Source organism: Prionailurus bengalensis, chromosome D4 (assembly GCF_016509475.1).
Source record: "Prionailurus bengalensis isolate Pbe53 chromosome D4, Fcat_Pben_1.1_paternal_pri, whole genome shotgun sequence".
In the NCBI taxonomy this organism is placed as follows: Eukaryota; Metazoa; Chordata; class Mammalia; order Carnivora; family Felidae; genus Prionailurus; species Prionailurus bengalensis.
Genome location: NC_057359.1, coordinates 91028209 through 91055907, shown reverse-complemented (window position 1 = coordinate 91055907; position 27699 = coordinate 91028209). Strand labels below are relative to the sequence as shown.

General features: G+C 54.0%; 1 protein-coding gene across 1 annotated transcript; it reads left to right on the top strand.

The window, feature by feature from the left end:
* The first annotated feature begins 2743 nt into the window (after positions 1-2743).
* On the top strand, positions 2744-25919 carry LOC122475149 (histo-blood group ABO system transferase 2-like). The gene is made up of 9 exons (XM_043566864.1): positions 2744-3356; positions 9653-9725; positions 11088-11138; positions 11721-11771; positions 12017-12073; positions 12487-12534; positions 13381-13416; positions 15634-15762; positions 23818-25919. The coding sequence occupies exons 1-9, from the start codon at positions 3317-3319 to the stop codon at positions 24503-24505; spliced, it is 1173 nt and encodes a 390-aa protein (XP_043422799.1). The 5' UTR covers positions 2744-3316; the 3' UTR covers positions 24506-25919.
* The last annotated feature ends 1780 nt before the right edge of the window (positions 25920-27699 follow it).

Here is a 27699-nt window from a genome sequence, read left to right as displayed (position 1 = left end):
ATGTGGGAAGAGGCAGAAGGTTAAAGCAGACTGATTTTCATAAAGGACACGGAGAGAACTTCCAAAGAAGTCTGGCCCTGCCGTAGACAAACAAACAGGAAAAATCAGTGCAGAACTTCCGTGGAATCGTTTTAGTTCTGTTTAAACCGTTCAGAGGATCGAAAAAATGCTGCTTCTAAATTACTTCTATTAATTGAGCGTAACACCGGCAGTGAAATGCCACAGAGCTCAAATGAGAGTGACAGAGAGGCAGCACTTAAGGTCCCGCAGAGCGTGGTGGTGAGGAGGGGCCCCAGTCTCTCCAGCCCCTGGTGTCCCGGCGCGCGGCAGGCGACCGACACTCACCGAGTATGTGAACGAGTCTACACCGGGTCCTGTCGGAGGCACGATGCCAAGATGTGTCATCTTTGCCCGCGGTCCCCGTATTCTGGAGGGGACAGGACGCTCTGTCCGGTGGTGTGGGGAGGGTTTCAGGGGGGCAGCGCCCACTGCACTACGGGGGGACTGAGGCACGGCTCCGCACACAGGGTCATGGTGCTGGGAGAGACACCCCCCCCCCCCCACCAGGGGAGCAGTACACAAGGGAGAGGCCTGGAGAGGAAGCTGTTGTGGCCGATCCGAGGAGGGGTGTCGAGACAGATCTGGGGGTCGGGGAGAGTTCGGTGAGACTCAGGGCCACGGGCGAGAGAGAGCCGGGGGGCGGGCTGGTCCTCAAACCCTGGGGAGCCACCAAGTGTGTGGCAGGAGCCCATGTCCTGAGGTGTGTGGGCGAGTGCCTGATGGCGGGGGGGGGGGGTGGGCAAGAAGGCCTGTTGAGTAAAGACGCGGCTGAACAGACCGGCCCAGACTAAGGGCCAGGCCAGGGGAGTGGTGGCCGCAGGACAGGCGAAGACGGGAGAGGGGTTCTCAAACCAGGAAGAAAGTTTTGAGGAAACAAACTGTACTGTGACTGATGGGTGAGGGAGGCGCTTGTAACCACTGGGGAGGGCTCCCTGCCAGGTGGCCGTGGGCCACACTCCTTCCTTCATTCCCGGTGGACCCGGCTCTGCCCCACCTGCCGGTCTGCGTTGCCGACCTCGGCCCATTGGGAGTGGGGAACGTTTCGTGGGCTCCACGGCTGCTCCTGGCCTGGACCACGGTTCTTGCCGCCTCGCGGGGCCACACGGTGGTCCTCAGGCCCCCACCTCGGGCTGGGCTCCCCCAAGGCCTCACTGTTGTCGCCCAGGCCTACGTCTGGGTCCCGCATACCCATCAGAGGCCCAGCCCTCTCAGGCTCAGCACAAGTGGGGAACCGCCCAACCAGGAACTGGGAGACCGGGAAGCTGGGGTTGAATTGGGGGCAGAAAGTGTCCTTTGTTTGTCGTGAGCCAATGGCAGAAAATACGACACAGTCGATTCTTAAAATTATGAGGATGAAGTTCATACAATGTAAAATGAATTATTTTATTTTATCTTTTCACGTGTTTATTATTTATTGAGAGAGAGAGAGATTGTGTGCGTATGCACTGCGGAGGTGCAGAGAGAGGGAGAGAGAGACAGAATCCCAGGCAGGCTCCATGATGTCGGCACAGAGCCTGACACAGGGCTCGAACCCACAAACTGAGATCAAGAGTCAGACGCTTAACTGACTGAGCCACCCAGGCGCCCCAAAACAAATCATTTAAAAATGCACAGTTCAGGGCACCTGGGTGGCTCAGTCGGCTAAGCGTCTGGCTTCGGCTCAGGTCGGGATCTCAGGGTTCATGAGTTCAAGTCCCGCATCAGGTGAACACGAGCCCCGCCTTGAGGGAGCCCTGCTTCTTTCCGTCGCCCTCTCTCTGCCCTCAGTCACTGCCCACCCCCCGTTGAAAACAAAAGCGTGTGATCCAGGGGCACCTGGTCCATTCACACCATGGTGCCGCCACCCTCTGCATCGGGCCTCAGAACATCCTCATCGGCCCCCAGAGGAAGTCCAGAACCCACAGGGCAGTCTCTCCTGTCCCTTCCTCCCTCCCGCCCCTGGCAGCCCGTGGTCATCTCCACAGATTTACCGCTTCTGGATGTTTCACAGAGGTGGGGTTCTAGAGTTGGCCTTTTGTGTCTCCTGGCTTTCACCGACCACAAGGTTCGGCGATTCTTGCACTGTAGCGCCGGTCAGGATGCCGTGCCTTTTCATGGCTGTGTGATACTCCGTGGTGCGGACGGCCCACGCTCTGCTTGTCGATGGGCCGCCGGTGGGCCGTTGTCAATCCGCTGCTGTGAACGCGTGTGGACGTGGACGCAGCACGGTGTCTGTTTCCGGCCCCTTTGGGTCTGTACCTGAGGCATGGGACTTCTGGGGTCCGCGGTGGTTCTGCGCTACATTTTGGAGGAGCCGCCAGACTGTTTTCCACGGCAGCTTCGCCGTTTTCTGTTCCCACCTGCGGAGTGTGGGGCCCCAGTTCCCCCCGTCCCTTAGCAACACGTGTTGTTCTCTCGATTTTTGATTCTGGCTGTTCCAGTGGGTGTGGTCCTGACTCGCGTCTCCTTGAGGGCCGGTGGCGTGGAGAACCTTTGCGCCCGCTGGCCGTTTGCGTGTCGTCCTTGGAGAGGTGTCTAGCCGAGCCCCTCGTCCGTTTTGAAGTCAGGTGTCTTTTGTCGAGTTGTAAGAGTCCTCCATACGTTCCGGCTATTAGACCCTTATCAGATGCGATTTGTGTTTTAAAATATTATTTTATGTGTTATGAAGAGTGAGACAATTTTCTTTGCGTGGTTTAAACTCCTGTTTAGGCCACTGGCCCATTTTGAGTTAAGTTTTGTGTACAGAGCGAGGTGGGTGTGACAGCTGACGTCTCATTCAGCTTCTGCCGCTGCGTGACCCTGACAGGGGGCCCCCCGTGGGCCCAGCTCCGCAACCCTGCCCTCAGCCGGATGCAGGCCGGGGCATGCCTTGGGGATGATTCGAGGCAAGGGCCTCCCTTCCGACCGAAGTGGCTGGCGCTGAGCTGTGGGGCCGGCCGGTTGGGAGTGGTGTTGTGGTGTCTCCACCCTACCCCGCCTTGCTTCCCTCATCCCTCCCCCTGGGCCGGGTGGGAGCCCGCACGGAGAGCGGGAGCGGGAGGACGGGGCCACAGAGACAGCGGTCCTCTGCCTGTTCCCCGCTCTGCGGCGTGCTGCGTTTAATCCCTGAGTGGTGTCCCTGGTGTCCCTGCACCCCGGTGGCACCCTCTCGGAGGCTTTCACTGAAGCTCATCTTTATCCCAGGGTGTCTGAAATCTCTGCAACCTTTCCTCTGGAGAAAACAGTAAGGCCCAGAAAGTGTCCGAGCCCCCTGGGCTGCGTGGAGCTCGGGCAGGCGATGCACCAGGAGCAAAGCAGCTCCCCACGATGGGGCGCAGGTGAGGAAAGGTCGAGAGCTCGAGAGCTCGGGGAGGGCAGGGGGAGTGGGAGCTAGAGACGTGAGCAGGGGCCAAATCTCCCAGGGCTCGGAGGCCGTAATGCAGGCGGGCTTGGCCCTGAGATCAAGGGAGACTGCCAGCTGGGCCCCTCTGCGATGTGAGGTTGGGAGACTTGGCCTCGGGCACCTGGCTGAAACGTCTGGTGTTTGTCGTGGGACTGACCTAAGCTGGCCACCCCCGCCAGGTTCCTCCCACCCAGAAGGGACAGGTGGGGTTGGGCCCAGGCAGGAGCCGGACTTTGTTACCCGGGTTGGTCTGGCTCTGAGCCTGAGTTCTGAGCTGTGCTTGCAGAGTTCTGCCAGGGTGCCCTCCACCTCCTACCCACCTGGCCTTGGGTCCTCAGAGGAGCCATGGACCCCAGAGGTGAGTGGAGAGGCATAAGGGCTCCTGGATGGGGCAGTGGTCACCCACATGGGGCTCTGCCCATCTCTGCTGGGCTTCCGGCCACCTGGAGCCAGAGGTCGGGTCGGGCTGAGGGCCGGCGGCGGGGAGGGGGGGCCGGCTGGGTGCCGTGGGAGCAGGGAGGGTCTGGGAGCTGCATTTGCTTATGTGTGCGGGCGTGGGGGTAGGCTTGGGCAGGGGTGATGCTGGCGCCCGGGAAAGTGCAGCAGAATGTGGCCAGAGCACTTAGTGTGGAGGGCAGACTTGGGGGAAATCTCTCGATTTGCCATGAAAAGCTCCCTGCCCAGCCCTCCTGTCCCTGTGCCCTCTCCGGGGCTCTCTCTCTCCTTTCTCTACTAGTCTAGGCCCCAGAGGCTGGAGCAGGTGGTCGATGAGGGGATTTCCTCCTGCCGCGAAGCCTGTAGGAGACTCTCAGGAGCTCACAGCTCAGACACAGCCAGTGCTTGGGGTAGGGGAGCCGGCTCACCTGCTGGGGGGCCAGGACAAAGGAGACAGAGGAACGGCGGGACAGAGGAAATAGGCTGAGGGGAGGGCCACCTCCTGTGGGTGCAGGCTGGGTCCCTGATATCACTAACGCTGCCTGTAGCTGGCCCCAGGTCACACTGTGAGGCTGGGGTTTAAGGACAGAGGAAAGGAGAGAAGGGAGAGGGGAGGGGCCTGGAGAGCCAGGAGGAAGGCCCCTTCCTGGCCCAGCCCCCACCCCAAGCCTGGCCAGGATGCTGGGGTCTGCTGCATATTTGCCCGCAGGGTGGTCTCTGCACGTCTGGCCGAGAGAGGGAAGAGAGGGAAGCTTCTGTCCGGCCCTCGGCCCTCTCCCTGCCGTCTCTGCAGCTGCCTGGAAACAATTCAACACAGCAACTCGGGTTCTTACTTGTTAGCAGGACTACAGCCCCTGGCCCAGCCCCCATGGCTGAGAGTAGGTGGAGAAACCCTAGCCCCGTGGGCAGGCAGAGCTCTGGGCATTGGGAGCCGTCGGACACGCCCGCCCCCCCCCACTTCCCCCCGACACGGGGGCATTGACGCGAACCGCACAGCAGGCCCACCAGCTCAGAGCTCCCGCCGGGGCCACCCTGCGCCCTGCTGCCTGTCCTCGGTGACCAGGATGGCGAGGACGTGATCCTGGTTTGTGCACATTTCCTAACGCCCGGGACCTGGCATTGTTTATTCACCTTCTCATCTGTGGCCCTTTGCACGAGCCTGGCACACAGTGTGGCCTCAGTGAAACTTCCAGAACGGCAGTCCAAAGCCCGTGCCCAAAGCTGGGACGTGAAAATGGGCTGTGTGGGTCCAGATCTCCCAGGTACCCTCCACAGCTGGGGTCGAACCCCAGTCCCTGCGGTCTCCCCTTCTCCGACCAGAGGAGAAAGGTAGGTGACCCGGAGACCTCTAGGAAGGCCCCCGGGTCTCTGCTCAGCCGTCTCCCTGAGAGCAAGAGGAAGTGGCCCTGGAGAGACGCTGGGAAGGTCCAGGGAGATCAGGACACAGCCCTAGATTCCTCCCTCCATTCCGTCCTGCCTCCTGGGACTGGGCCTGGCTGGGGTGGGGGGATGCGGGGGGGGGGGCGCCCTGGGGGCACCTGGGAGGAGACACAGAGTGGGAAGGGGCTTCTTCAGCCCCTTAGGGAGACAGGGCTCAGCCTGGGCAGGAGGGCACATGTTTTTCCAGAAGAGGAAGGCAAAGACAACAGTGTGGTCATCAACATTCTTTTGTTGATAAGAGGCAGCCAGACTGGGAGCAGGGCTCCCTCAAGCAACGCTGTCCCCAGCTAGCTGGGAGGGGTCACTGGGCGTCCACTTTTGACTTGTGCCCTGGTTCTAAAGTGAGCAGAGACCCTGTGTGGGTGGTGGCTGGTGGGAAGGACAGCTCCTGGAGCCAGCGGAATCCCACGGCCGCGAAGGCACGAGCTGAGTGATATTCCACGGTGTGGACAGACCACATTTCCCTTATTCCTTCATTCGTTGTTGGACACTTGAGTTACTCCCACTTTCTGGGACCACTGCCACCATGAGCACGTGCGGACCCAGCAGTGGGATTGCCGGACCACGCGGCAGTTCTGTGTACATTTTGAGGAATAGCCGAGCTTTCTCCCCCAGCAGCCGCACCCAGGACCACACTCTGAAGGTGTGACCGACAGGGTGTGCCGGTGCGTTGAGTTGGGGTGGGGAGACCCCTCTGATCTGTCCATGCGCTCTGGTGCCTGGCCATGATGTGGGAAGTGTGCCCCGCGGGGGGCCTGGGTGTTTGGCTGTGAAAGGGCTGATGTGCCTTCAGTGGGGAGGGTCCATGAGTGCTTAGGTCCCCAGGTCCAGGGGTCGACAGAAGGTAAAGGCTGGAGAATGACCGGAGGGGATGGCAGGGTAGATGTCATAGTTCATGCTCCCATGGTGCACGGTGGGGGCACAAGAAAGGCCGGGACCACGCCTGGAGCCTCCAGTGTCTGTGGCCCCCCCCACCCCCCAGGAGGAGGTACAGAGGTGGCTGGGCGGGTGTCACCAGCAGACAGACCAGAGGGAGCACAGTTCAGCCACGCTGATGGGGCAAGTGGACTGAGGGTGGAGGAGAGAGTGCGGGGTTAGGGCTGCAGGGGTCCCAGTGGGGGGCTGGGGTGAAGGCTGGTTGGGGAGGGGGAGGAGAGAAGGGGAGGACGGACGGAGGGTATGGAGACAGGATGATTCAATCTCTCCAGGGCAGGGGAGCACTGGGAGGGCCCCAGGAAGGGAGTGTCCAGGGAGAGCATGCATGACGCAGGCGCGCCATATGTGCCCCGTGCTGTGCAGGATCCCTCTCACCCAAGCCCTGCTCTGATTGGGGCGGGGTCTCCCAGCTCACCTGGGTCAGCCCAGCCACTGCCCCGTGGCGCACCTGATGGGGCAAATCTGGACTCTTCAGTTCAATCTTTCTTGCGCGGCGGTCACCGTAGCGAGGTCGAATGCCTGCGGCCTGAGTTGTCACCCGAGACCCTTTGCCCTTTGTGGGCAGGGCGCCTGGCTGGCTCGGTTGGTGGAGCTCTCAGGTCATGATCTCATGTTCGTTTATGGATTGACCCCCATTCCAGGCTCTGTGCTGACATCACAGAGCTTGCTTGGGGTTCTCTCTCCCTCCCTCCCTCCCTCCATCCTTCTCTCTCTCTCTCTCTCTCTCTCTCTCATTCTCTTTCTCCCCCCCTCCTCCACCCTCTCTCTCTCTCTCTCAAAATAAATAAATAAACATTAAAACAAACCAAAGAAAAAACAGTTCATGGGCGCCTGGCTGGGTTGGTCCAGTCCGTGGAGCGTGCGACTCTTGATCTGGGGGTTGTAAATTTGAGTCCCACATTGGGTTTAGAGATTAAAGATAAAAAATTAAAAAAAAAACCCAATTCAGTAGTTGTTCTTATTTATTAAATCCTAGGAGCTATTATCAAAGGGCTTGGGGGTTTATGATATGAGTTCCAAACTTTAAAAAAAAAATGTTTCTTTGCGTTTATGGTTGTCTTTTCAACTGTGCATGAAAATTTTATTTTCACTGGGTCATATTTATTTGTCTTCATTTAGGGCTATTAAGAAGAAATCTGTGGCCAGACTTAGAAAGGGCCTGACCCTCTCCAAGACCGAAAATGCAGCATCTCTGTCTTATTCTGGTTTATTTGTGGGTTTATCTAATTTTGTTATTTGGAGCGGGCAGTAGCCTTGCATGGTTCAAAGCTAAAAACGGTCCCTCAGGACATGATGGAGAAGTGTGACTGGTGCCTGACCTTTGCTGGCCCCTCTGCCAGCCTCCTGCTCCCTGTATGTAACCGTTTTTAGTCATTCCCCGCGCAGACTTTTAGGTTTTTTAGGGAAGCGTTAACAACATACAAAAGGTAGAGTACTGTCTTCACTGTTCCGTACCTTGCTTTAAACCTGTGCTAAGCGTGCCCCTACTCTCTCTCAGAGCTGCACAGCATCCCCTTTGTTGGTCACGCAGAAGTGGACTTCAGTCCCTAGCCACGGACACTGGGGTCCTTTCCAGGCTCCTGCTGTTACAGACAAAGCCTTCGTGAAAAACAATCGTTTTACGCGTGGGCAGGTGTCTCTGTGGTGGAGATCCCCAGAAGTGGGTTTGCCCGGTCACATGCTGAGTGAGTCTGACTCTGGGTAAACATTGCCTGCCAGATGTCCCTTCCCATGGACTCCCTCCCCTTCCCACTCCCTACAGTGGTGTTTCTGAACCTCACCCCTCCCCAGTTACAGCAGTATAAGGAGGGAAATAAAATTGAATTTAAATTGCCTCCAAAGAGAGGGGGCACGTGGCTGGCTGGGTCAGCAGAGCACGTGACTCTTGATCGCGGGGTCATGAGTTCAAGCCCCACATTTGGCATAGGGCCTACTTTAAAAACAAAAAAAATGTATTGTCCCTAAAGAGAAAAATACTAAGGAGTAAGATTTTGGCGGGTAAAGTTAAGCTTTGGAAGGCCACAAATAATTAATGTCTAAGGTGGTGGTTTTTTTGTCTTTTTTTTTTTTTTTTTTTTTTTTTTTTGCATCCCCAAGAACCAATTTTGACCTTCTCAGGTGATGTCCCTACCTGCCGGCTCCCCACACCCCCTGCCTTGAGAGCAGCCGGCAGACGCGGTGTGTTATCGCCCTCTGGTGGTGGGAAATGGTGTCTCACTGTGGCTTGCTTTTTTTTTTTTTTTTTAAACCAGCTCCAGTATAATTGACCTATAACTACACATATTTAAACTGTGCCTTTAGAGGCACCTGGGTGGCTCAGTCGGTTAAGCATCGACTTCGGCTCAGGTCATGATCTCACAGCTTGTGGGTTCCAGCCCCCACGTCAGGCTCTGGGCTGACAGCTCAGAGCCTGGAGCCTACTTGGGATTCTGTCTCCCTCTCTGTCTGCCCTCCCCTACTCGTGCTCCCCCCTCTTAGAATAAATAAATAAACATTAAAAAAAAAAAAAACCTTTGCCTCATCCAAGGCCAAAGAAGCTACTCTTTATTTTTTGCACACACCTCTGGGATTGCACATTTGGGTACATGTGGGTTTTCACACTTTCACACCCAGAGGAAACGGACGTATCCCTCTTAGACCCAGTGAAACTCTTTGGTAACAGTGTCTGGGCTGCACCCAGGTGTACATGTGCACGTTTTGTTTGTTTGGTTGTTTTCTCAGTCCAGCACTTGGGACCCCCCCAACACATTTGTGATCAATGAGGTTCTCGCCGCTGGGACATCGGGCTTGGGCGTCGTAAAACCCAGCGGTGGGTGGCTCGGGGGAGGAGGCTCTTTATCAGTGGTGGGTCCTGCTGTACCCGCCACCTTCAGCTAAGATTTAACTGATGCACACTGTATGGCTTCCTTCCAACGCGCCCCTTTCCCGTGGTGCTGCACCCCTGTAGTGGGCTCTCCCACCATGATGTATTATTGTATGTAGCTGTGCTGTGAGCCCCCACGGCATTAGGGCTGCGAGGTGCCCGTGGGGTGCGGGGTCCCCTCGGTGAGAGGGTTGGTGCACCGTCATCTGTCACAGCCCTCCTGGGCCTTGTCCTTCACGCTCTGCCTGTGCGGTAATGGCTGCGGTGCGCCCCCGCCTCTGAAGTGTGAAGAGTGGACCCACGTCCCCGGGGGCTTGTCAACAGGGAGGGGCACCAGGGCGGGTGCCCAGGGGCTGTAGGGCAAGGCTCAGGGGGTTATGCCTCCAGGAGAGGTGTAGCCCTCCTTCCCTGAGGGCACACAAGAGGGAGAGGGCTTTGAGCTGGAGCCCACAGAAGCCCCTCCCTGCCCAGTGCCCAGTGCCCAGTGCCCAGTGTGGGCCCCAACAAGGTGATTCGGGTGAACTGGCCCCGGAATAACCCAGGCTTCCTCTCCGCAGGCTTCTGGGGAAGGAGTGCCAGCTCCTGGCTGTGCGGGCTCCTGCTCTTGGCTGCGTGTCTGGGCTTCTACAGGTGAGAGTCTGGGGACGTCCCCGGGGTCCCTGTGGTGGGCTGGGGTTTAGTATAGCTGATTTGACTTTAATTGATGAAAACGGTCAGGGTTTTGGCCCACAGCCGTGGTCCCAGAGAAGGTGTTACCCACATAGTCACTGTCGTTTTGCAGATAAGGAAACGAGGGAACATGGTGGTTTTCTGCCTCAGGTGCCCACTTCGCAGGGACGCAGACCCCCAGCCAGCGCTCGGCTCTGCTCCCTGATGAGTTGTCGGCATTTATAGGTTCCCTGGGGAGAGGTGGGGGGCAGAGGGCTTCTGAAGGCAGTGTTTTACAGCCTGTTAGAAACACCGGTTACGTAGAGCTCACACCGTGCTTTAAATGCATTTACCGAAAACAGATAACACCGTTTTTGTTTTTTTTTTTTACTGCCTTTCATTTGTTTAAAACAAACAGTAAAGTTTATGTTTCCAAACAAACTTAGTAAAATTGCATTCCCTTAAAAAAAATAGAATCTAGTGGATCCTTTTCGGTGCACTGGTTTTTATTCAAGGTGAAACTGCCCCTAGCCTCAACTTTGAGGTGGAAACTGAATGTTCACATGTACAGTCGAGACCACAGGAAGGCATTTTCACGTAGCGGTTAACCTCGAGAGCTATACGCGTTTTCACCGATGACTTCCGTAAAGTAATTTGTTAGGAGTTCACACTTACTGGATGTGGTGTCCTGTGCTGGGCACTGAGCGAGATGCTTGATGGACATTCTTGTACATTCTCTCAACAACCTGTAAGATCTGCATGATTGTCCCCGTTTCACACCCGAGGAAGGTGAGGCTCCACTGAGCCTGGAGCCTGCTTGGGATTCTCTCTCTCTCTCTCTCTCTCTCTCTCTCTCTCTCTCCCCCCCCCACCCCTCTCCCTGACTCATGCACTCTCTCTATCTCTAAAGAAAAATAAAAGAGAGAAATAAACATAAAGGAATATAGGAAGGAGGCATGACTCTAGACTTGAGAGTGTCCGCAGGTCACCTGGGGAACTTGTTAGAAAGAGAGCTTTCTACATACACACCCTTCCTAAGTGCTCAGCACTGTGCAGGGGCCTGGAATTGCATCTAGAAACGACTCCTCAGGTGAACGGGATGCCGCGGTCCTCGGCCCTGCTGTTGGTTACTATGGTGATGGGATTGCGTTACAATGGTCCGGATGACCAGCAGGAATGGGGATGGGGCCAGAAGGGCTCTGGTCGGGCCCCACGTCCATTTTCTCAGGAGCCAGAGGCCAAAAGGGTGAGAATGTGTGTGTTAAAGTCTCAGCCTCGAACCCCCATCCTGTCGGTCCTCCCGCCCAGCGAAGACTCAGTTTCACACTCCTGTTTGTTCCCCAGCAATGTCTTCAGGCTGATTCCCGGACGGAGGCAGATAGGAGAGTCTCGAAGGTAATGGCGGCGTCTTTGGATTCAGGGCGGTTCCTTCTAGAAAGATCTAGAGCAGAAATAGAAATATACATATGTACTGAATTGGAGGTACTTACAACCAGAGACCCTCGGTTCCCAGTGTGACTCCCGAGTCCCTCCCTCCACCGTGTTTTCTCAAACCTTGACAAAGGACAAGGCAGAGAAAGTTCTAGCTTGCGCTGGAGAGAACACGTTTACAGAGTTCACGCGCTGCCCAGCGGGCTGTGCGGCAAGGCCGGGATTCTGGGAGGGATAGCGCCTGGTATGGGTTCCGGGGTCCCTTCAGCCGCTTCGACGGGGCCGAGCGGGGGTGGGGGCCCTCTGACCCCGTCAGGGCCCAGACAGGTCGAGGCTCAGTGTCCTCTCAGAGCTCATTCCTTCCAGAGCTGGCCTCCCTGGCGACCTGTGAACAGATAAGGTGACAGCTCCCAACCGGGACGCGTCACGAGCCCCCAGGGCGTGGCCCGACCCCAGTTCTCCCTCCGTCCAGCTTGGGGGGCCCACACATGCTGGTCGGATGGCCAGGTAGATGGTGGGCTCAGCTGGTGTCACTTTTCTCTCCAGCAGCACTGAGGGCTGTCCCCTGCAGGGCCAACGGGAGAGACTGCCATCGAGGTAGTGATTTCCGCTCTTTCCTCCTCCCTCACAAACACTGGCCTTCGTCAGCCCCCGCTGAACTCCATCCAGGAGCCTGTCTCCCCTCCCCCACCCCCAGGCCTGGCTGGGGTCCCCAGGGGTCGGTGGGGAGGGGGGATGCACACCTAATCCTGGCCTGGGGCGCCCCCCTCTTGAGGGCACGGCTCTTTGTTGGCAATCGCTCCTTTTCGCGAAGTGAGTCGATGGAACCTTTCCTCCCTCAGCCAGGATGGCCGCCGTGTGGTCCCGCAGGGGATGCTGCTGGAGACAAAGCAGTGCAGGTGAGGGGCGGGGAGCGGGGCTCCCGGGGCTGACAGGGTGAGGGGGGCCTGGCCAGAGCTCTCCTGGGGATTCCAGGACCCACAGGGGCAGCCACGGCTCCTGCCTCCTGGTCTCTGCTCCTCCTCCCCAGGTGTGTGTGTGTGTTGGGGGGGCAGTTTCTCCCGAGGCCGTGGTCACCCCCTGCGGGTGGAGCCGTGCACCACGCTCCCAGACACGGTCAGCGTGTCCAGGGTTTCTCGGCCCTGCTTCAGACCCCCGCTCCACCCTCCTGGCCCAGGCTCGGCATCACACGGGAACTTTCTCCTCAGGGGCCATGACGTGGCTGGCCCTGGAGGAGACCTGCCCGCTGGCGCGGGAGCGCTTCCCCCAGGACCCGGCCCTGGGCTGAGTGCTCTCTGTTTCCCTCCCTCAGTGAAAGGGACTGCCCCCCGGACGCCTGCAGAGTCCCTGAAGTCCCCAGGTATGGGGACCACCTCTTCGGGTGTTTCTGTGCCTCTTTCCGAGCAAGTCAACATGTGCCTCCCCATCCCCTTCCTCACCCCCACCCAGTCCAAGGCCTGATTCCCGGGGGAGAGGAGGGTGATGGGAGAGAGGAGGGTGATGGGGGCACAGGAGAACAGGAGGAGACGTTAGATGATGGGAGTCACAGGGGGTTTCCACTTGACCTCCAGCCGTGGGGCTGCTCAGTGTCATGCCCGTGGCACACTCAGCCCCGGCTTCTCAGCCCTCAGCTCAGCTAACACCTGAGGATGATGTGGCCCGGGGAGGGCATGGAGGTGGGCGCGGCATGGGGGCTGGATGAGGTGGGGGTGGGCCTTCGTAGTTGTGAGGTAGACCCGTGTTAGGACTTACAACACGGAGAGAGAGAGAGAGGGGTGGGGGGAGAGAGAGGAAGGAGATGTGGGGAGTCTAGAGCCTTGGCAGTTACCAGAGACCTTGAGGGGTGACCCCCTTTCCTCTGCTTGGCTTTTAGCCTCATCGGTTTATCACTGGGAAGCATGTGGCGTCCCCAGGGCTGGGTGGGCACGTTTGACCGCTGTCTGTCTAGTGAGTGGACAAGTGACTAGTGGACAAGAGGAAGAAAGGAAGGAGGGAAGGAGGGGGAGCAGGAGAGAGGAAAGAAGGAAGGAGGAAGGAAGGAAGGCAGGAGGGCGGGCGGGCAGGCTGGCAGTCCTGTGGTGCTCCTGGCACAGCTGGCCATCTAGACGGGGAGGACGGCACCTTGCAGCTGTGGGCGTAGACTGCCTGGCTCCGAGACGCTTCTGGGTGTGACTGTCCTCCTCCCTGACGCGTGTCTTCTCTGCAGGATGGTTTACCCCAAGGCCCAGCTCCTGCAGCCTGCGTAAGTTGGCACATGCCTGCCGTGGCCACCGGCCCGCCTCGAGTTCTCCTCTCCCTCACTGCCACCTGCCCTGGCCTTTTCTTTTCCTTCTCTTGCCGTGAGAGGGGGCTGGTCCCGGGCGAGGGTGCCAGGGAAGGCGCCTCCAACTCCCGGGTGTCCACAGAAGGCACGGAACCCTCTCTCATCTCTTCCTGGGGACGCAGGACAGGCCTGGGCTGGGTTCCCCCGGCCCCGCAGCCCGGCCCCCGCAGCCCGCACCTCCTCAGCCCTCACCTCCTGGCTGTCCTGCCCCGGATGGCGCTGGCAGCCGGTCCCTGCGGCCTCAGACAGGAAGGTCGCCCTGAGGCCACGCTGGCCAGCCCTCGCTTTACAAGCAGGGAAACTGAGGCTCAGAGAAGCGAAGGTGCTTGCCTGAGGCTGGGCACGGCGAGGGCGCGGTCGGGTTCCGAGCCCAGGCCGCGTGACCTCCCTGCCCGGAGAGCTGTGAGTGCACACTGTCATTTCTGACACCAGTACCCACGCCTCCTTGAGTCCTTAGAGCCACCCGGAGGCCGTGACACCTGACACGTGACCTCCCTGGAATGAGAGGGCTGTCCCTGGGGAGGACACACACACACACACACACACACACACACACACACACACCAGGTCCGAAGCGCTCCATTTAAAATATCTCAAAAATACGAAGTCTCTTATCTTAAAAACCGATCACGTATTGAAAGGATGGTATTTTGGACGTTGCGGGTTAAACAACATACACCAGATTAATTGTAACTTTACCTGGTCACTTTTTTTTTTGTTCATTTCTGAGACAGAGCATGAGTGGGGAAGGGGCAGAGGGAGACACAGGATCAGAAGCAGGATCCAGGCTCTGAGCCATCAGCACAGAGCCTGACGAGGGGCTCAAACTCACAAACTGTGAGATCATGACCTGAGCTGAAGTTGGATGCTCAACCGACTGAGCCACCTAGGCGCCCCTCACCTGGTCACTTTTACCTTTGTGTGCTTACTAGAACAATTTTAAATTACAAATCTCTGTTGGACACAGCCCATCTGGAGGGACGGGCTGGCGTGAGCCTGTTCCCGTGGGTCCTGGAGCCATGTCCCGAGAAGCCACGAGTGAACGGGCACTCGTGAGATGGGATGGGAGGAGAGGGGAGAGGTGTCCGTGCGGGCTAGGGTGGAGAAGGGACAGAGAACATTCTGTGGGGCTACACTGGGGGGAGGGGAAGCCCTCGAGATGGGAGGGGGCTGGAAGCCTAGCTTTGTCCCTGAAGAAAACTCGTGTTACCCCCTACTCCCAGCAAACAGGTAGGTTTCCCACAGGGAACAATGCCGCCGCTCCCCCCAGTCAGCAGCCCCCACGGCGGGGGCTCACGCCCACAGCCCGCCCCCCGCCCCCCACGTGCCAGTTGCAAGTTCTAGGTTGTCACCTGTGCTTTTGACTGACCGGCTGTAGCTCAGGGCTCCCACCGGCCCCTCCTCGGGCTCGATGACTTTCTAGAGTGGCTCCAGAACCCAAGAAGACCGTCTACTCTAGTCTCGGCGTATCACCAAGGTCGTGGGAGCAGCCAGGGGCACAGGTCCCCAGAGGGCGGCGTGGAGAGGCCAGGGAGCCTCCGTGCCCTCTCGGACCCGTCGTCAGGATCTGGTGGAGGCTCCCTCACACACGCACCTGCCGGGAGGATGGGGGCTGGGGCTGCAGTGTCACGCTTCTGACCACAGCGTGGTCTTTCCGGTGGCCAGTCCCCATCCTGAGCCATCCAGGAGCCCCCCTGGGTCACCTCATTAGAACAAAAGGTGTCCCTATCACCCAGGAAGTTCCAAGGGGTTTAGGAGCCCCGTGTCAGGATCTGGGGTCAAAGACTGAATATATGTTTCTTATGGCCAAGTCCCTATTGCTGGGAAAGGGCTTGGCTATTGCTCTCACTGAGATGCAGCTCCTTCTCGGAAATGGGGTTGGGGGCCTCCCAGAAGGAGTGTCCTGTGGGACCCAGCACTCGGCGGTGCTCAGGAGACACTCCACGCGGGGCAGTGAGGGAATGGCAGGGTCAGGGCTCAGGGGCTGAGCTTGTGAGGCAGAGAGCACTGGATTGGGAGTCTGGAATCCCGGCTGCGTCTAACTGCGCTGCTCGTGGACTGTGGACCTTTGGTCCTTCCTTCCCCGGCCCACCTTTCCATACCCTGCTCTAACGCACTGTGACCTGTTCCCTCTAGGAGGGCAGACGTGCTGGTCATGACCCCCTGGTTTGCTCCTGTCATCTGGGACGGGGTCTTTGACTCTGCCATTCTGGACGCACAATTCGAAAACACCACCGTTGGACTGACCATTTTTGCCATCAGAAAGTAAGTGAGATCTGGGACACCTGGGTGGCTCAGCCGGTTAAGTGTCTGACTCTTTGGTTCAGGTCATGATCTCACAGCACCTGGGTCTGAGCTCCGAGCTGGGCTCTGCCCTGATAGTGTGGAGCCTGCTTGGGATTCTCTCTCTCCCTCTCTCTCTCTGGCCCTCCCCTGCTCTCTCTCTCTCTCTCTCTCTCAGAATAAATAAACTTAAAGAAAAAAATAGGTAGGTAAGATCTTGGCAGCTGTGCGGAGAAGGACACGTGCCCAAGCTAAACCAGGAAGCCAAGCCCCAGGTAGGGGGCACTCCTCACCAGATGTCTCTCTTTGCCAGGATGGGGTGCTCACAGGGGGAGGGGGAGGCGTGGGTGGCTTTGTGGACAGGTGAACCTGGTGGGATTTGCACCGGCCACCAGGCACACCCCTGCTCAAAATAGCCCCACACCTGAGAGTCGTCTGCTCCAGAAGTGACCGTATCAACCATTCAGAGGCCTGGCAGCCACTGCTGACCACTTAGCGGGACTAACCCTGTGACCCAAACCCATGAGCAGGTGCTCGGCCGCCCCGATGCGTTCCCCTGGGAGGCTGACTGAGGCTTGGCGTCCCATTTAGCCGGAGCAGGCTTACTATGCGGTGGAGTCGGACCTGAAGGCTCCAAGCTGCATTTACGGCTTTGGGGTTAGCTTGTTTGCTTTGGAAACCGGCTCGTGTTTCACATCCGGCACCTTCGCCGGCATGTGTCGGGCGCCTTTGCACGTCGGCACACGCGGACCTTCCTCATTCTTTCGAACGGCTGCCCACTCTTACTCCAGAGCCACTGCATTCCCTGCTTGAGCTGACCGTTCTGGAGAGCTGCCTCAGGCAGCACCCTTGCAGACAACCTTGCATCGCGAAACTTTTCAGTTGCGCGGCCGAGTTGCGAAAACGTCACAGTGAACGTGTGTCTGCCCACCACCCGGACTCCGCCGCTAACGTTCTTGTTTTTCCCCTTCTCGCTTTGCCTGGTTTTATTGGGATATAATCAATATATAACATCGTCTCGATGTAAAGCGTACAACATAATTGTCTGATGTGTGTATGTGTCGTGAAACGATCACCCCAGGAGGACCTACTCTCGGCAACTTTCAAATATGCGATACGGTATGTCAGCTGCAGTGGCCATGCTGTGCGCTCCGTTCCCACAACTGATTTATCTTATGTCTGGAAATCCGTACCTTTCGACCACCTTCACCGCTTTCCCCAGTCCTGCACCTCTTGCCCCTGGTAACCACTTATTGTCTGTTTCTATGGATTCGGGGTTTTTTGTTTTTGTTTTTGTTATTTAAAGACTCCACATATAAGTGGGACCACACAGTACTTATCTGTCTCTCTCTGGCTTATTTCACTTACATAATGGCTTCGAGTGTCAACCATGTTGTTGCAAATGGCAGGATTCCTTCCTTCTTTTCTTTTCTTTCTTTCTTTCTTTCTTTCTTTCTTTCTTTCTTTCTTTCTTTCTCTCTCTCTTTCTTTCTTTCTTTCTTTCTTTCTTTCTTTCTTCTTTCTTTCTTTTTCTTTCTTGCTGAGTAATATATATATATCTCACACTTTCTTTTTTTTTTTTTGAAATTAATGCTGGTCTTTATTTTTATTTTTTATTTTTTTTATGAAATTTATTGACAAATTGGTTTCCATACAACACCCAGTGCTCATCCCAAAAGGTGCCCTCCTCAATACCCATCACCCACCCTCTCCTCCCTCCCACCCCCCATCAACCCTCAGTTTGTTCTCAGTTTTTAACAGTCTCTTATGCTTTCGCTCTCTCCCATTCTAACCTCTTTTTTTTTTTCCTTCCCCTCCCCCATGGGTTCCTGTTAAGTTTCTCAGGATCCACATAAGAGTGAAACCATATGGTATCTGTCTTTCTCTGTATGGCTTATTTCACTTAGCATCACACTCTCCAGTTCCATCCACATTGCTACAAAAGGCCATATTTCATTTTTTCTCATTGCCACATAATATTCCATTGTGTATATAAACCACAATTTCTTTATCCATTCATCAGTTGATGGACATTTAGGCTCTTTCCATAATTTGGCTATTGTTGAGAGTGCTGCTATGAACATTGGGGTACAAGTGGCCCTATGCATCAGTACTCCTGTATCCCTTGGGTAAATTCCTAGCAGTGCTACTGCTGGTTCATAGGGTAGGTCTATTTTTAATTTTCTGAGGAACCTCCACACTGCTTTCCAGAGCGGCTGCACCAATTTGCATTCCCACCAACAGTGCAAGAGGGTTCCCGTTTCTCCACATCCTCTCCAGCATCTATAGTCTCCTGATTTGTTCATTTTGGCCACTCTGACTGGCGTGAGGTGATACCTGAGTGTGGTTTTGATTTGTATTTCCCTGATAAGGAGCGACGCTGAACATCTTTTCATGTGCCTGTTGGCCATCCGGATGTCTTCTTTAGAGAAGTGTCTATTCATGTTTTCTGCCCATTTCTTCACTGGGTTATTTGTTTTTCGGGTGTGGAGTTTGGTGAGCTCTTTATAGATTTTGGATACTAGCCCTTTGTCCGATATGTCATCTGCGAATATCTTTTCCCATTCCGTTGGTTGCCTTTGAGTTTTGTTGGTTGTTTCCTTTGCTGTGCAGAAGCTTTTTATCTTCATAAGGTCCCAGTAATTCACTTTTGCTTTTAATTCCCTTGCCTTTGGGGATGTGTCGAGGAAGAGATTGCTACGGCTGAGGTCAGAGAGGTCTTTTCCTGCTTTCTCCTCTAAGGTTTTGATGGTTTCCTGTCTCACATTTAGGTCCTTTATCCATTTTGAGCTTATTTTTGTGAATGGTGTATCTCACACTTTCTTTATCCAGCCATCTGTTGGTGGACACTTGGGTTGTTTCTCTGTCCAGGCTGTTGTAAATATTGCTGCAGTGAACGTGGGAGGGCAGGTATCTCTTCAAGATGCTGATTTAGGGGCACCTGGGTGGCTCAGTCCATTGAGCATCAGTCACCTAAAATGATTGCTGAGTGTCCCAGGGTCATGGGATGGAGCCCCTCATTAGGCTCTGAGCTGAGTGTGAGTGTGGAGCCTGCTTGGTGTTCTCTCTCTCTCTCTCTCTCTCTCTTCCTCTCCCTCTCCCTCTTAAAAAAAACCTTAAAAAAGGATATTGGGGTGCCTGTGTGGCTCAGTCAGTTGAGTGTCTGACTTTGGCTCAGGTCATGATCTCACACTTCGTGAGTTCGAGCCCCACATTGGGCTTGCTGCTGTGGGCCTGTCAGTGCAGAGCCCCCTTCGGATCCTCTGTCCCCCGTTCTCTCTTCCCCTCCCCTGCTTGTGCTCTTTTTCTCAAAAACGAAATAAAACATTTTTTTAAAAATTAAAAAAGATACTGATTTAATTTCCTATCTTTACCCCCATCTCTATCATCTATCTCTTTCTACATCTCCAGAAGTGGGATTGCTGGATTGTAGGGTAGTTCTGTTTTTATTTTTATTTTTTTTAACGTTTATTTATTTTTGAGACAGAGACAGAGCATGAAAAGGGGAGGAGCAGAGGGAGAGGGAGACACAGAATCTGAAACAGGCTCCAGGCTCTGAGCTGTGGACACAGAGCCCGACATGGGGCTCGAACTCACGGACCGTGAGATCATGACCTGAGCCGAAGTCGGACGCTTAACCGACCGAGCCACCCAGGCGCCCCTGGGTAGTTCTGTTTTTAACTTTGCAGGGGCCACCCAACCATCTTCCGACAGTGCACAAATGTGCCCTTTTCTCCACGTGCTCTCGGGCACTTGTGTCTCTTGTCTTCCTGAGATGAGCCTTCTAATGGGTGTGAAGGGATGCCTCATTATGGTTTTGATTCGTGTTTCTCTGACGATGAGTAATGTGGAGCACCTTTTCATGTACCCGTTGGCCATTTGAATATTTTCTTTTGTATGATTTCAATCTTCTTAAGTTTGCTAAGATTTGTTTTGTGGCCTAACATATGGTCTATCCTAGAAAATGTTCCATGTGCCCTTGAGAAGAACATATGTTCTGCCATTATTAGATGGAATGTTCTATGTTGTCTGTTAGGTCCATTTGGTCTATAGTCTTGTTCAAATATGCTGCTCCCTTACCGATTCTCTGTCTAGGTGACCTATCCATTTTTGAAAGTGGCTTATTAAAGTCAGCCGTCAATATCGTATTGCTGTTTATCTCTCCTTTTAGTTGTGTTAGTATTTGCTTTATGTGTTTAACTGCTCTGATGTTGTTGGGTGCATAACTGTTTACAATTGTTATATCTTCTTAATGGATTGACCCCTTTATCATTATAGAGTAACCTTCTTTGTCTTCTTTGATCATTTTTAGCTTAAAGCCTACTTTGTGTGATATAAATATATCTTCCCATCTTTCTTTCAGTCAGTGTTTGCTTGAAATATCTTTTTCTATTCCTTCACTCTTAGTCTGGTCTCTAAAGCTAGAGTAGGTCTCTTTTAGGCAGACTATTGTTGGATCTTTGAAAAACTTTTTTTAATCCATGTAGCCGTTCGACATCTTTTGAGTGGAGAATCCTTTTAAAAAAGGTAATTCTTGAGAGGTGTCAAGTAATTCTTGAGAGGTCAGGACTTCCTGTTGCCATTTTGTTCATTGTTTTCTGACTGTTCCGTGGACTCTGTTGCTTGCTTCCTCTCTTGCTGCCTTCTTTTGTGGCTGGATGACTTTTCACTGGTAGCTTTGACTCCTTTACTATTCCTGGTAGTGTATCCACTACGGATTTTCCCTCTGCGGGTAGTAAGGCTTACATAAAATATTTTCTGTTTATAACAACCTCTTTTATGCTGATAACAACTTAATTTCAATAGCTTCTATAAACAATACGTTTACTTCTCTCTCTCTGTCTCACATTTTAGGTGATTGGTGCTACGATTCACATATTTTTAAATATTGTTTACATAAACAGATTACTGTATTCATGGTTGGATTTTTTATGTTTGTTTTTTTAACTCTTAGAGTTGTAAGTGATTTATGCACCGCCATTACAACATCTGACCTTGACTGTATGTTTACCATGACCAGTGGATTTTATCAATATATTAATGTTTTTATCATATTAGTCAGCATCTTCTTCCTTCTGCTGAAAGAGCGTGATGCCCTGTAGCATTTCTTGTAAGGCGGCTCTACTGGTGATGAACCCTCTTAGCTTTTGTTTGGGAACGCTTTCTCTCTCCTTCATTTCTGGAAATCAGCTTTGCTGGGTGTTGTATTCTTTCAACATTTTGACTATATCATCCCTCTCTCTCGTGGCCTGCACAGTTTCAAGCGTCACATGCTCTTTCCATTGAGCCACCCAGGCACCCTCCTTATCTTTGACTTTTGACAACTTAATTATAATGCATCTCTCCGTAGCTCTTTTCAGATTCAACATTTGGGGTCCATTGAGCCTCATGAATCCAGATGTCCGGGTCTCTCATTTGGGAAGTTTTCAGCCATTATTGTTGTAAATGTATTTCCTGCCCATTTCTCTTTCTCTCCTCCCTCTGGGATTCCCATCATGCACATATTATTTCTTTTTATGGTTTCCCATAAGTCCATAAGCTTCACAATTAACATTTTATTGTACTTGCGTGATCAGTAATCTACTCATCTGGTCATCCTTCTGTCCATCTATCCATTCATAGTTGCTTTTGCCATGTGTGAAGTTAAATCTGGGACATCAGCACACTTGCCCTAAATACTTCTCTGTGCATGTCATTAACTGGAGCTTGAGATGTGTTTATAGTTTTTCTTCTTCCCAGGCAAAATGTACATACACGAATTCCCTGGGTTTTGGCGAATACATATCGTTGTGTAACCAAAATTCTTTCTACGTATACAGTGTTCCCATCACCCCCAGAACGTTCCGTCATGCCCCTTTCCGGCCAACCCCTCCCCTACAGCCTCTCCTGCGGCGTCGCTTGTCCTGATTCTTTTCTACTCTAAGATTAGGTTTGCCTCCTGGAGCCCTAAAGCATATCCCGCTTTGTGCTGCCTTTTCTGAGAATCGTAATTTTGAGATTTAGCCGTGATTTTGCGTGAACCGGTAGCCCTTCCTCGCTGCTTAGCGTTCCGTGGGGTGGGCACACCACAGTTGCCTACTGCACTTTCCGTTTTGACGGACACCTGCTTCCAGGGCTTGGACACTATAAGTAAATATGAATTATGTTGGACAGACCTTTTGCGGACACGCAATCTACCTTTTCTCCATTGAACATCTAGGAGTAGAACCGCTCAGGCTTAGGCGAGAGACGGCTTTCCTTTTGTAAAGAACCACTTCGCACGTTTTTCCGGTTTCACGCCCCCACTCACAATACACGGAAACTCCGGCTGCTCTACCCGCCTCACCAGCATCTGACGGCGTGAGTCACCCGTGAACTTTTATACCTGGGTCCTTATACTCACATACGAGTAGATCTGCGGCATAGAGTCCGGGCAGTGGAATCGGGGGAAGAATATACACATTTAAAGTTTGAGTGTATTTTCTCCTATGTCCTCTGAAAGGGTTATACAAATGGTTACTTGACCCAGGGGTACATGAGAGTGCCCGCCTTCCCGTGCTCTCGGCCACACCGACGTATTCACTTACTCATCTGTTAAAAAAGACCTTTACTGAGCAGTTATGACGTGTGCACGATAGGGGTAAGGTAGTTTCCCAAGCAGACACAGGCCTACTTTCATGGAGCTACGTTCTAGACGGAAAGAACATGTAAAGATGGAAAAGACAGGAGAAGAAGTAAAACACAAATACAAAATATGTCAAGGTGGTGATAGGGGCTCTAAAAGAATACCTAAGGCTGGGTAAGGGGTGGAGAGGGATGTATCTTCATATTTATTTGTGTATTTATTTGCTCTTTCTTATTGGGTTATAATCTCCACGTTGTAAAATGTACACCCATTCAAGGGCACAGCCTGCAGCATCCCCTCCCTCTCCCCACCGCCTCATGCATCTGTGTTGATGCTAGCAGGGAGACCTATGACGCATATGCAGTTCTGGACATTGGTCAAGGAATGGAAGCTATTATAGGGGGTGAGCACTGCAGGGAACAGGGTCCCAGCTCCAGGAAACAGGCAGTGTGAGGGCCCAGAGGAGCATGCCTGGCCTGTGTCGGGAACATCAAGTAGCCAGCCTGCCCGGACAAAAAGGTGGACAAGAGGAGAAGGAGACCACATCAGGGGCGGGTCTTGTAGGGTCTGGAGGACCACGGTAGTGTCCTGAATTCGTTTTTAGTTTTTCTTAAGGACAAGGAACCATTTGAGGGTCGTGGGTTGGAGAAATCCATCATCTGGACATTATCTATCATTTGAACTTTTGCCAGCCTTGTGGACTAAGAAAATACCTTGTGGTTGAGACTATCTGCTCAATACCCAAGCAGTCTGAAGGCCTCCTTTTACTATCCAGTTGAGATACATGGTCTTTAGCTAGTCTAGTAGATTGGCTATGGTTTTATTTTTATCTTTCGATTAAGAAAATTTTTAATATCTTAAAATTTAAAATATTAGACACAGAATCGGAAGACACAGAATCGGAAGCAGGCCCCAGGCCCTGACCTGTCAGCACAGAGCCCGACGCGGGGCTCGAACTCACGAGCTGAGATCATGACCTGAGCTGAAGTCCGACGCTCAACCGACTGAGCCACTCAGGCGCCCCGTATCTTTTGATTTTTAATCATGGTAAAATGCACAGAACATTGACCATCTTAACTATTTGTAAGCGTGCGTTTCGGTGGTGTTAAGTGTTCACATTGTGGGGCAACCATCCCCACCATCCGTCTTCAGATGCAAACCTGAAATTCTGTGCCCATTGAACACTAGCTCCCCATTCCCCCCTCCCCCAGCCTCTGGCAACCACCCTTCTGCTGTCTGTTCCTATGAACTTGCCTCTTCTGGACACCTCCGTCAAGTAGATTGACTTTTGCAATTGGCTTATTTCACTTAGCATGATGTCCTCAAGGGATGGCCATGGTATTATAAGCTGGTTTTGCCTAAGTCTGTTTTTCTGCTGCTGTTTGATTGTGTTTAACACCCACCGTCTCTCCTGGGGTGCTTGTTGGTCTTAGATACGTGGTCTTCCTGGAGCTGTTCCTGCAGACGGCGGAGAAGCACTTCATGGTGGGACACAAGGTCACCTACTACGTGTTCACCGACCGGCCGGGGGATGTGCCCCGCGTGCCCCTCGGGGAAGGGAGGCAGGTGGTGGTCCTGGAAGTCCGGAACTACTCGCGCTGGCAGGACGTGTCCATGCACCGCATGGAGATGATCAGCAACTTCTCCCGGCAGCGCTTCCTCCACGAGGTGGACTATCTGGTGTGCGTGGACGTGGACATGAGGTTCCGCGACCACGTGGGCGTGGAGATCCTGTCCCCGCTCTTCGGCACCCTGCACCCCGGCTTCTACGGGGCGGCCCGCGAGGCCTTCACCTACGAGCGCCGGCCACAGTCCCAGGCGCACGTCCCCAGGGACGAGGGCGACTTTTACTACGCGGGAGGCTTTTTCGGGGGGTCGGTGGCCGAGGTCCTGCGGCTCACGTCGGCCTGTCACCAGGCCATGGTGGTCGACCGGGCCCACGGCATCGAGGCCGTGTGGCATGACGAGAGCCACCTGAACAGGTACCTGCTCTACCACAAGCCCACCAAGGTGCTGTCCCCCGAGTACCTGTGGGACGAACATATGCTGCAGAAGCCACCTTTCCTCCGGAAGCTGCGCTTCGTGGCGGTGCCCAAGAATCACGCAGAAATCCGGCACTGATGGGCCGGGGGTGGGGGGGTGCTCCAGGAGGTCTCCCTGCAAGGCCGCGGCCGGCCTTAGCGGGTCTTCCGCTGGGAAAGGGATCGGCCACGGCTCTGGTGGCGAATGAGTCCCCGTGCCTCAGTTTCCTCTTCTGGAGAGACCCCCACTACCCACCAAGCACACACGGCTCTGGTTTTTCATCTCTCCCTAATCCTGCCTCGTATTTAAAGTCGGCTCACCCTTCGTGGTGCCGGTAAGGTCCCCTTCCCCGGCAAGGTTTCTTTGTCTCTTCCTCCTGCGGTTGAGGCCCGCTGCTCCCTGCTCCGTCTTTCTAGCGCGGTGTCCTTCCGGCTCCATCTGCCATCCCGCCCCTATTTCCAACTGGCCTTGCCCATTACGGTGTGAGCTCCTGGGCCGAGAGGCTGAGATCTCTCCGCCTTTGTCCAGGTCGCTTCCTACCACAGGGCCTTGTGCCCGGAGACTCCCAAAACAGGTTCACATTTGAGTTTAAGTGGCCTGTAAAAACCCAGGACACCGTGTGCTGAGACGGTGGGCGAGGCCCAGCCGGGGAGCACTCTTCCGGGTTTGGTCTGGGTCGGTCGGTGGCTTGCGGCTTCGGGTTGTTGGGCTTTTTCTTCTAGGGTTTCTGGCAGTTTGTCACATGCTTTTGCTCTTACTGCTTTTCTCTGACACACGTTAAAAACGCCTTCTTCCGGTTTTTACGTGGCCACTTCAACTCTTTCAGCGTAGGCAAATTTAAGAGATCGCCTCCTGCTTTGAAATCGTGAAGATAGTCTCTTTTGTTATCTTCCAAACACTTAATGTTTTTGCCTCACACTTGAGTCGTTAATCTACCGAAAGCGACCTGTGTGTGCTTTTAACGGAAGGGCTCAATTTAATGTGGCTTTCTCTGCATAACCATCACCCGAGCACCGCTTATCGAACACGTGTTTGAAAACCTACCGGAAAGTTCTTCTCCCTGACATGCACTGTCATCGGCCTCATGCTGGCAGCTGTCCTTCTGTGCCGGGTCCGTTAGGGTCTCTCTATTCTGTTGCATTTGATGCGGTTTTGGCGTGGTGGGGGTCCGGAGCCGATAGCCGAGAAAGAATTCTTGTGTCTTTGGTGCTTAAAGGTGATTTCATCAAAGCACAGGGACCGGGCCCGTGGACGGGAGGAGCTGCCCTAGGGTTGTGAGGAGTGACTGGTTATACACTACAGAGTTGGGGGAGGTCAAGGCAAAAGGAAGCCTCCAGAAGGAGTTTCCCATCGTAAAGAGGACTCCTAGGATAACTGAGGCCTGACTGTTGTCACCCTGAGGTGGTTTTTTCCTCTAGTAAGTCAGTAACATGAAGACAGTAGGGAGTTCCTGAAGGAATGTTCTACTCTGCTTGCCTCAGGAGGCTGCAGGTTATAAAGAAATTTAATGTTATTTGCATTTCCGTCTTGTCTTTGTTCCCCACATCCCTACGGAGGAGAGGGTGGGTGATGTTGGGGCTCCAGGAAACTGAGTCTATGGGTTTCTGGAGGTTAAGCTATTGAGAAGATTGCCTTTTGGGGGGCTTCCTGGGTGGCTCGGTCGGTCAAGCTTCTGACTTCAGCTCAGGTGGTGATCTCACAGTTAGTGAGTTCGAGCCCTGCGTTGGGTTCCACACTGACAGTGTGGAGCCTGCTTGGGATTCTCTCCCCTTCTCTCTGCCCCTCCCACACGTGCTCTCTCTCTCTCTAAAATAAATAAACATTGAAAAGAAAAGATTGCCCTTGTACTTTATTCAGACACGTACGAACTGATGACGACTGTGATGTCTATCAGCCAGCCTTTGGTTTTTCCCTTTCCTTCCTTCTTGGGCAGCCAGGAGAGCCTGAGGAACGTCACACGCATCCCACCTGGGGGCGGGGGGTCGCTTGTGGGTTGTCGGCCTGCCTGATGCTCCCTCGGCACATCGGCCGGATGGTCTGTCCTCGTGGCGCCGACCACCATCTTACTCACTCTGGGCCTAGAAACAGGTCTTGGTATCTGGTGACAAGTCCTCCCCCGACTCTTTAAGGGTGTTCTGATTGCCCTTGGCCCTGGCCCTGCTGCATTTCCATCTTTAATCTTCTGTCACATGGCACCGAGGAGCCTGCTGGAGGTTTCCTCAGAACCGGGGTAAAAATATCTTGTCGATATCGGAGATCCCACCCCGTGAGCAAAGCTCTCGGTTTACTCAGTCCTTCAGTCTTTCAACAGAACTTCGTAATTTTCTCCGTAAAGGTCTTGCAAATCTGTTTTTCAAGACTCGTAGCTAGGTGCTAGGTTTTTTTTTCCCCCAACATTTTATTTTTTTGAATTTAAAACATACAGGGGCGCCTGGGGGGCTCAGTCAGTTAAGCCTCCGATGTCAGCTCAGGTCATGGTCTCGTGGTTGGTGGATTTAAGCCCCACATCAGGGGCGCCTGGGAGGCTCAGTGGGTTAAGTGTTCGACTTCAGCTCAGGTCACGATCGCACAGTTTGTGAGTTCGAGCCCCGCGTCGGGCTCTGTGCTGATGGCTCAGAGCCTGGAGCCTGCCCCGGATTCTGTGTCTTCTCCTGTCTCTGTCCCTCCCCTGCTCATGCTCTGTCTCTCTGTCTCTCAATGGTAAATAAACATTTTAAAAAACTAAAAAAAAAACTTGAAACATACAAAAAATTTTTAAAGAATCACACAGCAAACGCTCCCGTACCTACCGCGTAGATGCCACCGTGAACACGGTGCCATGATTCTACTGCTCACAGAGTGAAAAAGGTCTTCAGCTGCCTCCGTTTTGACCTCACACTTTCTGGTTGGGTTCTTCTCCCAAGCTGGTCTCCTGGCTCAGGCAGAAGACCCTGAGGAGGAAACTTCCCCTGACGGGATCTGAAACTACGCCCTCAATGAGGGGTGCCTCCAGCCAGCAAGACCCCGCTTGCCATTGACTCCAGGGACTGGGGCCGACTTGGCCTTCCCTGCCCACCTGCACGGACCCAGCCACCTTTGCCCCACCCTTTGCTTTCATAGGCCTGAACGATTTCTGGCACTCTGGAGACAGCCTTTGAGACGCGCCAGTCCGCTCTTCCCGGCGCTGGCCTCGCCGAGAGAAGGAACTTTCTCGTCCCACTTGCCACTCATTTCTCTGCCTTTGGATGTTGTCAGCGGCCAGTGGCCCAACCTGGTCGGTTTGGGGCCCCCAGACCCAGAGCTCTTGCACTCCT